This window comes from Dendrobium catenatum, unplaced genomic scaffold, assembly GCF_001605985.2.
Source record: "Dendrobium catenatum unplaced genomic scaffold, ASM160598v2 fragScaff_scaffold_1199, whole genome shotgun sequence".
In the NCBI taxonomy this organism is placed as follows: Eukaryota; Viridiplantae; Streptophyta; class Magnoliopsida; order Asparagales; family Orchidaceae; genus Dendrobium; species Dendrobium catenatum.
Window position 1 is genome coordinate 1,234,258 of NW_021319661.1, and position 15,529 is coordinate 1,249,786.

The window sequence follows — 15,529 nt, forward strand, 5'->3', positions numbered from 1 at the left end:
GGAGTATTGATATGTCAGGAGCGGTAGGAGTGAGGGGGGGCCTAGACCAACCCAATCGACTGGTCCAGTAGAAGTTGAACCATACCAGGGGCTGGGCGGAACAAGGACAGAACCAAGGGGATTTCAGCTCCCCCTTGTGGGGCCCAGGAAAGCTGTAATTCATTATGAATAGAGGAGAAATCAAGGAGGAAATGTTTAGGAAGGTTTTAATAGTTTAGTAAGATTTCCTAATTGTGTTTATGAAGGTTTTAATTATTTAGGAAGGTTTCCTGATTGTGTTTATGCTAGTTAGGAAAGTTCCAATTGTGTTTATTGTGTTTGAGGGCTATTTAAGGGGGAGTTTTGTCTAGGGTTATCATCTTTTGTTTGTTGAATTTCATTTCTAGAGTTTTGTCTAGGAGAGTTTTGTCTAGGGTTATCATATTATCATAGAGATATATTAAGAGATTTTAGACTGTATGACATCCTGCATCAAGATGTTTGTTTTAACTTATCTTATTTATGCCTAAATATTCATGCAGTACTTGATTATCTTAAGAATTCGGTGGAGCAAAAGCCAGAAGCATATGTGCTGGTTTTTCTTTGAATCATGAAATTCTTTGGGTAAGAATCACTATATTATTCTAAGTTGGTTATAAATTTTGACATGAACCTATGAATACATAAAATAGCAGTCACGCATAAGAAATTAACTCCTAAAGTAGTTCTCCAGGAATTAGATCTTAAATGTATTCTTCATACATGTGATCATGGTTTATATTTATACTCGTACACTTTTGGACATGTAATTATTTTTTTTTAGTCACGGTCAGAGAGCTGAATTATGCGTATTGTTGCGTCCTGGAGTATTCGTGGAGGTAGAAAAATATAAAGTTTAACGTCTTAGCTTTTGTATGAAGATCCAGCACGCAATCAGATAAAAAGAGAGGTGCGCCATTTATAAGAGACACCAAGATTTTTACATGGAAACCCCCTGAAAAGGAGAAAAACCATGAGCCTAGCCCAGTTTCAATTAATCCACTAGTATTTGCAGTTGATTACAAATGAGGTCCTTCCTTGGGGGGAAGGCCTTAGCTTGATGTACAACATATGGAGCACATTACATGGTGGGAATACAAAGAATCACTGTTAATGTGTTTGTTTGGTCGGAAGGCAATAGTCGGTGAGCGACGGAGATCGGAAAGACTGTAGTCGGTGGGCGACGTAAGTCGGAAGGACTGTAGTCGGTGGGCGACGTAAGTCGGAAGGACCGTAGTCGGCGAGCGATGGAGGCCAAAAGGATTGTAGTCAGTGGGCGACGTAAGTCAGAAGGATCGTAGTTGGCGGGCGATAGAGGTCGAAAGCACTGTAGTCACTGGGCGACGTAAGTCTGAAGTAGCTTAGTCAGCAGACGACATAGGTTGGAAGGACTTTGTCGGGTAGAAGTCCAGTGATGGACAAAAGTCCGATGAAAGTCCGGCAACGGGCAGAAGTTCGGCGTCGGGTATAAGTCCAGCAATGAGCGGAGGTCTGACGTCGGGTAGAAGTCCAGCGTCGGGTAGGATTCTGGTGACGAGCGGAGGTTCAGCGTCGAGTAGAAGTCCGATGTCATTCTACAGCCGGGCAGAACTCTAGCGTCAGATGTCATTCGGGCATAACTCTGATGTCGATAGGCTGTCGGGTGGAAGTCCAGCGGTGGTCGAGGAAGAGTCTGGTGACAAGAGTGCTCTCTTCCTTCTCTTCCTTTTCTTCATTCTCTTCTTGCTTCCTTGCTTAATTCCGGCATTAGTTGGTGATCGGGCAGAAGTCCGGCATCAGTCGGCTGTCGGGTGAAAGTCCGACGGTGGTCAAGGAGGAGTCTCTCCCTTCTCTTCCTTGCTTTCTTCTCTTGTCTTCTTGCTTGGGCCTCCTTCTTCCCCCACCCCCCCCCCCTCCCCCTTTGGGGGTCCCCTTCTATGAGAAATGAGGAGTCTATTTATAGTTTTCTGATAGTGGCATAACCAGTAAATAGGAGAAAAATTAAGAGTAAATTGGGAATGATTTGAAAGGACGACCAATGTTGAATCCTTTGATCATGGACCGTTTATTGGGCATTTGAATGTCTTAATGATATCAGAATTTGGAGATCTTGGGCTCGTTAGATTCGTCATGTCGAGCCACTCGATTTTACTATGAGCATGTCATGTTTGGAAACTGTTTGATAATCCAAATTATGGTTTGAACCTTCTGAATGTGCTTCGGGCCTTTGATTTGGACTCATTTGGGCTAGGATTGAGTCGAATTTGGTGTCGTTGGGTTCGTATTTCCGAGACGTTCAGTTCGACTATAAGTTGTTGTTATAGGATATGCATCTGGTGGTACGGGAATATTTGAAAAGTGGAGCTACATAACTAATTCATCTTAGCATCGGAATTCCTTGTGACGACTTCACAAGCTCACACCTATTCCAAATGTGAATTCTCCAACCTGATTTTGCGATTAAAAAGCTATCAACTGTTTGAGTTTGATTCTCAAATACGAAAATAAAGTTTAAGGATAAGTTGAAGATTTAAGCATTGCTCCAAAATTAACCTGAGTTTCTAGAATATAATGAAAGGCTAATTGTCAGATGATTGTACTAGGCTTATGTTATCATGGTTGTTCTGTTGTTGTTAACTAATTTGCTTTTGCTGGCTTATTCCAACTATTTTTCATTCTCAATTAACATTTGGTTGAAAATATATATTGTTTATCAATAACTTCTTTCACTGTCTATGGGCTTATGATTTTTTGTAAAATTCTAAGTCCAAGTTATGGTTTATTCTCTCACATTTGAAACTTCATTTGCCTCAGCACTTTTTAGCAATGTAATAAAGGAGATTATTGAATTCTTTATTTTCCATGTTTATCCAGGGTGCGTTTGAACTTGGGTGTGCCGTTTGTCCAGTTGCTATCAAATATAATAAAATTTTTGTGGATGCCTTTTGGAACAGCAAAAAGTAAGAACCACTACAGGAAAAAACTATTACATTAAGCAACTTATACTTTTATTGATGAGATCTTTATTAGACTTCTTATATAATATTTCTTGATAGGGAAAATAATCTCAAATTTTCTTAACCAGTCAAGCAAAAGATTTCATGAGTAGTCCTGACATTGTTTGTAGGATGAATTTTTATTATGTCACGATAACATTTTTTGAGTCTCCTGTTCTGTTTTCGGCAATTCAAGTGGTCTTTGACTTTTTTGTGCGTGTATTTTTGGAAGATTTTTTGACTTGTAATTACTGATTTTCGATTGCTAAAACTGACTAGTAAGCTTGAATACTATCAAATATGAGAATACTTTTTTCCAGTCATGTTAAGATTTCTTAACACACTTATTCTCTGCAACATTTGCTATCAGGTAGGTTGATGACAGTGGTCATTATCTCTTCGCCTTCATTTACCCATAATATAACACCCTGAACAGTTGTTTTAAGGGCCGCTTTCAACTTGCAGAATGTGAACACTTCAAAAGTGGCGGCATCTCAGAATGTCAAATATTTGAGCTTATGCCAAATGCTTAATGTTCCTTTTTTGCTTGCTGGAACATAAAAAAGGCTTCTGGTGCCAAAACTCAAAATAAAAGGGTTGTGCATAGCTTAAACTATTTCTATTAAATTCAAATTTATCAGTGGAAGACACTTGGCCTTACTAACAGGTTATTGGTGGGTTAGAGTTAGAGTCAAGGAAATTAGTGAGTATGACGGATGAGTAAAAAGTTATAATATCTTTGTAAATAATCCTATTTGCCTGAAGTCTAAAATGTCTCTTCACTCCTTATTTATATGTTTAAGAGAGAGACATAAAAAACTACATCTAGAATAAATAGAAAAAATTGTACATAATGTGATTGATATATACTGACACTGAAATGTGGACTAGCTGGATGATGTCTATGTGAATGTGCCCCCTCTCAGGAAGATATCTTGGGTGAATCTTTGGGACATGGAATGTAGGGTGAGTCAGGGAAGCTAAGTCCTTAGGAACAAGAGGTGAGTCCCTAGGAACAAGGAATGAGTCCTTGGGAACGAGGGGCAAGTCCCCTTGATGGAAGTGGTCGTGAGTTAGGGATGAGTCTAGTAAGTGAAGTCGTAGTCATATTGATGTGAAACATATGATAAATTCAAGAATTGCTTATGAATAATAATAAATTGACAAGCTTAGCAATTATAATATAATGGAGATCAATAGCTGATTTAAGCGACTTCTCAATTGTTGATAAAGTAAAAACAAATAATTATAAGTATTGGTAGGAAATAGTAAAATAATAACCAAGACAATAGGTACTTATCCATGAGTCACACAAGTCCCACGATTAACAACTAGAACAGTCACAGTCTAGTTCCCTCACTCACACTCTTCAAATAATTTTAACAGAAGAAAATTGATACGATACTAGTAATGCCACTAAGAAGTAAACCCTTAAGGTTTTGAACAACAGAAAGTTACCCAAAAAGAAGTAGTGCATGGAATGTAGATGAGTTACCATTAGACGGGAGGTCTTCGATGATCAATGGTGATTGCAAAAGATAACAACTAGTGTAGGAATTAATGGTGGGAATGGGAAAAGACAACATTAATTAGGATCTAATGGGGAGGATAAGGAAAAGGCAATAACTTTTAGGAATTAATTGGGAAAGGAAAAAGGTGTCAATTAAAGTGGAGTTAATGGGGAAGGGGAAAAGGTTGGAATTAAAGTGGAGCTAATGGGGAATAGGTAAAGGCAGTAATTAAAGGGAAGTTAATGGGAAAGGGGAAAAGGTGACAATTAAAGTAGAGTTAATAAAGAAGGGGAAAAGGTTGTAATCAAAGTGGAGTTAATGGGGAATGGGAAAAGACAGTAATTAAAGTGGAGCTAATGGGGATGGGAAAAAAGTTGTAATTAAAGTGGAGCCAATGAGGAGAGGAATAGGAAGAGGCAGCAACCCTTGGGGAAACCAATGGAGAAGAGAAAAAGGTGGAGAGAATAACAAAAGGCTATGCAGTTGGGGTTGGCCGGCAATAGGAGGAGAGGCAGGGTGGGCTTGCAGGTGAGTGGGAATGGAAGAGAGGGAAGGTGGTTCGGCTCTATGGGGCAGTAGGAAATTTCAGCTAGCTATTTGGAAGAGGGTTGGAGGGCTCTGCAGCCAATGGAGGAAGGTGGGGTGAGGAGGGAGAAAAGATAGAGCCAAGAACCTTGCCACGACGTTAGTTGTTGGGTGTTGCGTTTCACTACTCCTAGGGACTTCACTCTTCTCTCAAGAAGACTCAAACACACAATTCAGAAAAACTGAAGTTTAATTCATAATAATCATCATCCCCATCCAATAGCCTAAGACCTCAATATATAAGCCTCAAAACATGAAGATTCAAAATACTAAAATGCCCCTTGGGCTACAACACACAAATAACCCAACATAAGGGTAAAATGGGAAAGTCTCTCAACATAACATGAAATAAGAAAATGAAATACATGAAATAAATCATAAATAAAGGCTCCTAATCATAGCCGTCAATCTAAGACTCCTATGATAAACTCACCAAGATTTTATGTTGATGTCCTCATCACATATGTTACAGAAATGTAAGCTTCTTATAGCTTGGTTAGAGATGTTTACAGTAGGTGGATGGCCTTAATTACGAATAGCTATTGCAAAAGAGTGGGTTTTGTTGGGGTGAGTTCCCCTCAGGGGAAGACTAACCTAGGTGAGCCCATTGGTGGAGCTCATTGAGGAAAATTGTTCCTTTGGTTTGATCTCCCAAGGCAAGTTTGCATGTCATGATATCTGCAAGGAGGAGTGGCCATTTGCCCATAGGCTGGTGCCAATGATTGCTTTGTAGGACTACACTTTCTTTGGTTGTGTGCCATTTTGACTACGTGATCTAGTCAAGCACCTTGATATGAACCTGTTTAGATACCTGTGAATTACCTAGTACTGACTCAATGGACATTAGGCTTTCATCATCTCTTCAGAAATACCAAGACTCCCGAAAATATGTCGCGCCATTCAAGTGAAGACTTGAAGATTAGACCCCTCAATTCAATGTCCTACCCTCGTGATGAGTCGAGGACAAAGCAATATAATGATATATGATCTCCCTGTGAATGAGAAAATGGAGTCTATATCAGAACAATGAGGTATCTCGTGGAAATCAGATAACAACGCTACGATTCACTTGTAAGCAAAAGCAGGGAATTGGTAGTAAGAACCACGGTCCGTTGAAGTGCGATTTTATGCCATCGGATGTGCAAACTTCGTACAAGCAGGTAGAAGGAGTCAACAAAGCCTGAAATAAAGCCCCACGTGTTCAGCAACAATAGCCACTTATGCAACTGGACACCCCTCCATATTGCATGCAAATATTTTAAAATGCCCCTCATACATGCATTGTAATAGGCATTATAGGTTACATATGCATATCATCTAACATTGCATTTGCATACATATGTATTGTATGTACAAAGACCTCCAACGTGCATCTGTAGGATGTCAAAAATTTCATTATAGCGTGTTTTTTTGACATCGCTATTGCACTTCAAAAATTATCCTCATGTATAAGTAGAGGCTTCCAGTCTAGTGTGTCATTTAACACTATAGTTGCATTTCAAAAACACCCCCGCTTGCATTGACAATAAGCAGAGGGTTTCACTCTAGTTTGTCATTCAACACAACAATTGTATCATGCATACATATGAATGCATCGTATGAAATATATCCAATGACATATGCCTACGTAGGACTTGGTGAGCGTGTTATAGGTACATACGTGACACCTGAGAATGCCACGTAGGTTAAGAAATAAATTTGGATTCGAACCTAATCCTCTGTCAACGAGTTGACAAGGTTCAATTAATAAAATAAAATGTTTATAAATTTTATGATGATGGCCGTGTTGATAAAAAATATCAACCGAAGGGGATCACATGTTGTCAAATGCCTTCTAACTCCCACATATATTTTTAAATGACTCCATAAACCTCAATGATGATTGTGTTAACAGAAAATATCAACCGGAGGGGTTAATCCTAAGTAGTCAAATGTGCCCAAGCGCCCATAAAATCCAAAATTTTAAAAATACCAAGATTCAATATATTTAAATTTAAAATTAAATCATCAAACACTTAAAACAAACACTCATCCATCCTCTACAAGGATTTGCTGAGATGGAAAAATCTGAAAACTGCTCCAGCTCACAAAGAGCTAATGTCTGGTCGTGAATATCACTAGAATTCATTCTCAATTTATCTCTAGCCAGTAAGGACATGGCACATGTCCTCTAATTGGTAGTTTCACAGCCAAATGACACCACACCATGGGTTTTGTAGCTAAGTGGCATCATAGGTAAACGGTTATGACTTGGACCCTATGAATCGGTTGGTTTTCCATGAAATAGCACTATTATGTTACGATCATGGTCAACACTTGTATGTTCCCCAATAGAGCTAAATCCTTAAGATATAAATCTATAGGATATAATCAATAGGGCACAAAGCCCTCTGTTAGCTAAGATACGTTCAAATTTATCCCCTTAGACAAACATCCACCCCAGGTCTACAAGGTACCCTTGGACGACGCAACCCATGGTTGCTAACAAGGATCCTTCTGTCAAGTTAGGTCGACTAACTCCCCTGACTAACTAAACCAAGGACCACGATGACCCAGGACGATGGAACCATGAGATCTTGATCGGGATCATCATCACTCCCTAGACCATTCTCTTTAAGTGCAAGGTGGTGAAATTTTAAATTTTAAATATCAAAATTTCAAAACATCCAAACTAAAGCCCATGCTGCTACTATATGATGGATATCACGTATCTACGGATACGATGTATTCATTGATGACTAGCCTTAATCGAAAGTCCTCTCTCATGATCAAAAGATGTAATTAACTATAGGGGCTGGCGCCTATAGGAAACAAGAACTCAAATCATAAAGTTCTCACAAAATGAGGGCGAAATCTCTAGGTAATGTTTTATTTCAAACCTAATATGCCTTTCCAAAATTTCCCCTGGAACATAATCCTTTAAAACTCACTCTGAAAAGCAAATAAGCACAAAAAGTAAAGCAAAAGCGGCGTCAGGGGAGGTCGGGACACGAATTTTTGTAGACTACAATTATCTCGATGGAAGCTATAAAAGAGCTCTTTGTATCTCTGGATTGCATACAAATCATGAACTGTCCAGGAATGGGTAAAATATGTGGTTTTACATCCATTATTCCACCATACGAACTAAATTCTTAAGAGCTGGGATGAATAGGTGTAGCTCTTGCTGCAAGATATTCTGCTTATTTCACATTAAGACTAGGCTGCAATGACCCTAGGATTGCCACTATAAGATTGCCATCGCCCCATTAGCTTCTTCCTACTCCAACACTTGTTGTAACCACTCTATGTTTTCCCCATGTATCGAGGGTGGGAATCCCACATTTCTTCCATTTGCCTCACTTGACCCAATCCCCATGGTCTGGCCCCTCCTCCTTTTTCTCCGATCGTCCACTCCCCTTGCCCAAAAGACCTCCCATAATGGTCAATCACCCCACCACTTTCACTACAAAACTCCCATCCTGCTATCTCCTCATTCGAAAACTCTATTACACCCTTTAGTGGAGCCCTAGGAGGTGGTTCTTGGGTCCCCTCCAATGGCCACTCCTCCCTCTCCCCCCCCCCTCCCAATTGTGGTCGACCACCCTACCACCTCCATAAAAAAATTCCCTCTTTGTCCCCTCATCCAGAAACCCTGATCTGCCCCTTATCGGAGCCCCAGGAGGTGGCTTTGATGATAGAAACTCTTTTCGAACTCCTTTTATCCGATGTCCTTTCCATTCGATTCGGCCAAGGGAATCTCAGTCAAGGGTTAGCCATCGGAACCACCGGTGGAGTTTTTTATTGCATCTTCAAAAGCTTTCTTGTCATCTCCTCCATATTTTCCTTTCCCTTTTGTCTTAGGAATAGCCGGCAAAGCCTTCGATAGCATCTCGATCAACTTCCTCATTATGTCTTCCAGGTTAGAAAGCCTTCCTTCCATAGATGAAAATCTTCCTTCCATTGATGAAAACCTCTTCTCCACGTTGGATTTGATTTGCTCCATCTTAAATTTCAACACCTCCATCTTCTTTGCTGTCATAGGTCCACAAGAAGTGCTTTGATACCAATTTGATGCGCCTTAGAAGTAAAAATAATAATTAAAAGATAAGAACAACATAGGAACACCAAGATATGGCTGATTTTCTTATTTCTTCTTCAATAATAAAGCAAGTTACAATTGATCTCGAGAGGTAGATCATCTCTCCCACAAATCCTAGATGTTGCTAAGAACTAACAACAAATACTAGAAAAATAAACTTAGCAATATCCTACCCTAAACCATAGATAAACTCTCCCTTGAATAGCCCTAGAACACAATAACACAATTAGAACCTTCCTAATGAGCATAAATATAATTTAGAAAATATTTCTAAATAAATAAAACCTTCCTAGTCAACATAATAGAATTTAGGAAAACTTTTTAAATTATAAAATACGATTTAGGAAGTCTTCAAAAATAATTAATTATGATTTTGGAAACCTTTCTTAACAATTAAATATATTTTAGGAAACATTTATAAACAATTAAACACTTCATAAATAATATAAACACAATTAGGAAACTTTCATAAATAACTCCTCTCTTGATTAAAAATCTTCCTAAATAATCTTTCTTAATTAGGAAATTTCTTAAACAACTCCTTTTTGATTAGGAACCTCCTAAACAGCTCCCCCTTCTTGGTTGTGGCCCCCTAGTAAATCATGCAGGTCCTATCAATTCTACATCAATTAAATCAAGTCATATGCTGTCATGTAAATGCAGATATGGGTACAATTATGAATAGCAAGTTAGAACATCAAGTTTTAATGCGGTGTTTTTAACATCTTCTAACCTAACTATCGACGAATGTTTTATTAATCTTTAATTTAACCCCAACTGTCAACCAGTTGGTCATCAATCTTTATATTACCATTATTGTTTATAAATCTTAAATCAATTCATAGGTGGGTTTTATTAATCAATAAAGAGTCGTCACTTTCTACTTGCCGACGTAATCAGTCAACCGGCTACAGGATAACTTCCAATATTGTATTACAAACATTTTATTTTAAGGAAAATCCATTGGCTCACCCCAGGATATTATATTTTAGCAGCCAGCCCATTTTAATTATAGTGTTCATAGATAGCATTCCTTGCTTATATTCAAACGACACATTTATCTTATATCAATCATATCATTTTTTCTATGCAAGTCAATATCAGGTATGAAATGTATTAATCTATAAAATGTAAGAAAATCTATATACTATGCATTAACTTTTAAAAATCATAACTATAAATTTATTTGATAAAATTCAATATTATTATAATTAAAATGCTTATAAAAGTAATATTTATCGTATACCAAAACTTATATAGTGTTAGTTCAATAAATCATGAGATAATATATTTTTGGCAGATTCATGAGCGATAAAAATCATATAAATCAAAACCATCTAAAATATGAGTAAGAGCATAGTCACATCAATTAGAACAAAATTTGTAACATAAGTGACAGATGAAAAAGCCTCAGAAAACTCTCTCTCTCTCTCTCTCTCTCTCTCTCTCTCTCCTCTTCATCTCCTTTTCCTTACCCGATAAGGAATGTGAAATAAAGAGAGGGGTGGTGGGAGGCATGGATATTTAAAAAAAAAAATCATTTTTAGTGTCTGGCATCGCGGCACCAGACTGTTGCATGTGCTTCTAGAGTTACTGTAGAACAAAGAATATCAATGCGCGCGCACTGAATTCAGCGCCCACCGCTCCAACTGCTCTCCCCTCACCACCACTGTCGCCCCAGCATCCTAGCACCGCAAAATCTGAGATTCATATTTTCATGTTTTTAAAATAAATTCATTTTGAAATTTTGGGCGAGTCCTTAGGAGAGTATCTTTGGCAAGTCGTCGGGACCTAAGTAATAGTGCTAGTCGTCGAGACCTAGCATATTGGGCAGAGTTATTGGGACCTAGCATATAGGGTGAGTTGATGAAGGCAAATCCTTTGAAATAATATATTAGTCCCTAGGAACAAGATACGAGTTATTGGGAACGAGGGGCGTGTCTCCTAGATGGAAGTGACTGCAAGTCGGGGGCGACTATAGTGAGTGATGTCGTAGTCATGGGTTTCAAAGGTGCATTTCTTGTAGCTTGATCGGGCATATATGTGATATGTGGATGACCTTGATTACAGACAACTGCTATGGGGTAGTGGTTTTAGTTGGGGTGAGCTTCACTCAGGTGGATGACTGGTTTTGGAAGCTCCTTTGGAGGAGCTCGTTGAGGACAATTTCTCCCATGGTCTAATCTCCCAGTGCGAGTCTACTCATTGTGGTCTCTGTAGGGGGAAGTTGTCTTTTGCTCATGGCCTGGTGTCAGTAGTTGCTCTACGGAGCTACTCTTCCTTTGGGCACGTGACATTTTAACCACATGGTTCCTCTAGTCGAGCTTATATAGATATTACAAGTTACTGACATGAGCATGCATGAGTGTATGGTTTCTAGAAGTTAAGATTTTTAAAAGAGTAAAATAATGCAAAATTCTACAGGAGTGTTAAGTGTTAAGTGTGATTTTCCATTCCTCACCATCTTTCAATCCATTTATTTGAATCAAATTTCAGGCATATTATACAATGTTGGTAAGTCGCTGTGTTAATGGATCTACAAAGACAATATAACTACATTTATGTATGTTCATTAAGCTGTCACTTTTAGGGTGCCATCTTTCTATGCTCTGTAAATGTAGTAGTATCCTGATGTTACTGAAATGCCATCATGAAAAACACATCATGATTACGAACACATTATTATTTTCTCTTAGCATGCTCAAAATCAGTTTTGGTTTATTCACGTCTTTGTACCTTTCATTCTTTTTTCCATCTCTTAGATCGGTCCATGTGTGTTGTGTGTGATGAGCCTACTTTTCAGTGTGCATGCCTAGATGATAATGTTAGTGTGTGGTAAACAGTCCTGCTCTAGTGGTATTTTTATTTTATGATATTTATTCTTGGAATCTAATTTGACTCATTATACCTTTTTGTTTCCTGCATTCGTATTGCACACCTGCCTTGCAGACTTACAACTTCACAATGTATGAGGTCCACACGCGAATTATTAAAAATATACATGTTGTAGGCAATCATTCACCAAGCATTTGGTCCGCCTTATGACATCATGGGCAGTTGTTTGCGATGTCTGGTACCTGGAGCCACAATACCTCAGACCCGACGAGACTTCGATTGAGTTTGCTGAACGGTGAAGCTATTTCCTTTAATTTTTCTAGTTGTATATAAACCTTATTCATCTTGTAGGCTTATTTTGTACTCTATTTTTAAATTTATATTAGGATAAGAGACATGATTGCTGCTCGAGCTGGGCTAAAAAAGGTTCCTTGGGATGGTTACCTAAAATATTTTCGTCCAAGTTCCAAGCTTACAGAAAGGAAGTAAGTAAATTTATCATTTGTTGTTATAGCTCAATTACATTAAAGATAGAGAAAATGGTCAAAATAGTCCTTGGAATATTTGTGAGAGACTTGAAGAACTTTTATTTGGTCTGGTCACAGAACGTAGCTCTACGTTTGGCCGCCAATAGAATCGCACCACGCGTTCTCACTATTTACCACACGGCCCGACAACCCTATCCGGAACGGACCCAGGATGGCTCGGTATTTCTCGATTTTGCTAGGTATTGCTCGGTATTACTCGGTATTGCTAGGTATTGGTCGATTTTGCTTGATAATAACCAATACCGAGCAAATACCGAGCAAGTACCGAGCAATACCGAGTTGTACAGAGTTTTTCTAAAAAACTCGGTACAACTCGGTATTTCTCGGTATTACTTGGTATTTGTCTTCACAGAGCGGTATTTCTCGTTATTGTCAAGCAATACCGAGCAATACCAAGCAAATACCGAGTAATACCTCGCAATACGCGAACATAGCATTCCTGGGTTCTGGTCCGGTCAAGTCGTCGGGCCGCGCGATAAAGAGTAAGAGCATGTGGCGACATATTATTGGCGGCCGAACGTAGCTCTACATCTGGTCAGAGGACGTAATAAGAGTCATTTTAGCCCTAAACTATTTATAGTATTCAATTTAAAATAAGGAGGAAATGAAATATTGAATTGGACATTTTAAATATCCCTGTAGCTTTATCCCTTTTAATATGATTTAATGGTTTGTTTTAAATTGTTTTTTTTTTTTTTTTCTGGAATCATTTGCTGATTTGCTTTGTTGATGCAATAACTGTTATCCTCTCAAAGGAAACCTAGAAGATTTTTTTAACATGATTTGGCTTAAATCCAGAATAAATTGTTAACCAAATATTCTCTTACTTATCGACAACTAAATTCGTTGATTTTTTATGTCTGTACTATACTATTATGAATCTTTTCATGTTATATTTGCTTTCCACTGATGCTTTTGCATGCTGAAAAATTCAGGCAGCAGATATTTGCAGAGTCTGTGCTGCAGCAGCTGAAGCAGTAAATGTTTTTTTTTTTTTTTTTTTTTTCTGTATCTGCACTTGAGCTACTTCCCATCTGAACAAGTCTTTCTGTTGCCTTTGTTCTTTTAATTTAATCTAAATTACATCTAGCTTCGAGCACCTAGCTGGCCATCTTAAAACAAGATACGAGTTACATGAGCGAGCTTCCTTGTATTTTTTTTGCTTGTAAAGCAAATGGTTTTGCTCTCACAGTTGTTACTCCTGAATAGCATATTTGGAGTTATGCATCAACGTATCATAACTTTAGAGGCTGTTTGGTATCGGATTTATCGTGGGATTTAGGTCGGATTTACGCTAAATCCAACCCAATGTTTTTTGTGCGCACGTTAAATCCCAGAATTTCGTAAATCCCGGATTTACGCCTTATATCCTGGATTTGCTAAATCCCTTGGTTTGGCTGATTTAACGGGATTTAACTTTAAAAGCGCGCGAAAAGGAGAAAGCTAACTTCACAACCAGTGAGCTCCTGTTCTTGCTTCCGATCAAAATGTTGTAACTTTATTAGAGGCGTCTAGGGTTTGCCTTTCATCTTCTCTTTTCGTCGTTGCTGTTCGGCTCCGTTGCTTTCGCATGAGGTGTAGAGATTGCAGGCGTCGCTTCTTCGGCTCCTTCGTGGCTGTTCGACTTCGCTCCTGCGACGACTTCAACCCGGATCGGAAGTTACGACATTTTGATCGGAAGCAAGAACGGGAGCTCGCTGGCTGTGAAGGTAACTCTCCCTTTCAAGCTCTTCTTCGGATAAATCCCGCTCGGATAGCTCGCTGGCTGTGAAGGTAACTCTCCCTTTCGCGCGCTTCTTCGGATAAATCCCGCTCTGATTTACTGAATCCGGCTACCCCTCGGATTTACTAAATCTCGGATTTAAGCTGTAAATCCGTAAATCCGGGATTTACTGAATCCCGGGATTTAACGCGCCCATAAAAACTGTTTGGCTGGATTTAGCGTAAATCCGAATTAAATCCCGCTGTAAATCCGATACCAAACAGCCCCTTAGATCTGACAGGAAGGGAAAGTCATCGAAGAAGCGAAGTCGGAAAACGGAAACCACAAAGGATCCGAAGAAGCGACGCGTGCAATCTAAAAACCTCTTGCGAAGCAACGAAGCCGAACAGCAATGACGAAAAGAAAAGATGAAGGCAAACCCTTGATTAACTTAAGTAATATAATTTAAAACATTAATAATTAAGTAAATTAATTAAATAATTAATACTATAATTAGTGCATAAATTAATTATCTAATTTAACTTAATTGTATTATTAGTAATTAAATATTAATATGATTAGATTAATTAATATAACTTAAAATATATATTATTAAATATATAAATAATAGTGTCAATAATAATTAATGAGTAATTCACAAAAGGCCGAACCGGCAATCAATGGTGAGTTTGAACTGTAAACATGCGCATGAAATGTGATAAATGATTACATTGTTGCAATTAGTTCTAATCTTTTCGTATAAGTTGACCATTTTTCGCGAAATTTAACATTTTCTATCAGTATTTCCTTCCACATTGTTGATTCTATACACTTTTCATTTGCGTGTATTTTTCTTGGTTTCAGTCGTTGTACGATTGCATAAGCTTGGAAATCTGCCCTAGTTTCACCTTTAGTTATTGAATTGAAACTGGTTGAAATTGATGTAGTATTTGTTTCTTTCAATAGAATTGATAGAATGAGAAGATGCAAAATGATTGAAAAAGAAGCATTTTTGTATCAATATTTATGAGCAAAGGCAATGTTTAGGATTATGTTAACTATAAAGGAATTAAGCTTATGAGTCATGCAATTAACACTTCATGCAATATCCTTTTTATCATTATTTTATGCATTATATATTTTTTTTCATTATATGATTATTTATGTAATTTGTCTCCCTCAATCTATTTTTTTAGTCTTTATTACAAGGGTTTTTAGGCAATTGCCCCCCCCTAAAAGTTTTAAAATACTAAGGTCTTTAGACAATTACCCCC

The 15,529-nt window shown here is 38.1% G+C and overlaps 1 protein-coding gene across 3 annotated transcripts in view; it reads left to right on the top strand.

Annotated features, from left to right (window-relative positions):
* The window catches only part of LOC110106581 (glycerol-3-phosphate acyltransferase 9), a 25,200-nt gene extending 11,456 nt beyond the window's left edge, over nt 1–13,744 (top strand). For 2 of the 3 annotated variants that reach the window (XM_020836520.2, XM_020836521.2), the window contains exons 9-12: nt 2,872–2,957; nt 12,181–12,300; nt 12,392–12,490; nt 13,489–13,744. In XM_020836520.2, coding sequence (XP_020692179.1) covers nt 2,872–2,957; nt 12,181–12,300; nt 12,392–12,490; nt 13,489–13,534 — 351 coding nt within the window. In that variant the 3' untranslated portion in view covers nt 13,535–13,744. Of the gene's footprint in view, nt 1–2,871; nt 2,958–12,119; nt 12,301–12,391; nt 12,491–13,488 lie in introns of those variants that run through there. The other variant, XM_028698999.1, reaches the window with a different exon arrangement.
* Nucleotides 13,745–15,529: the final 1,785 nt, after the last annotated feature.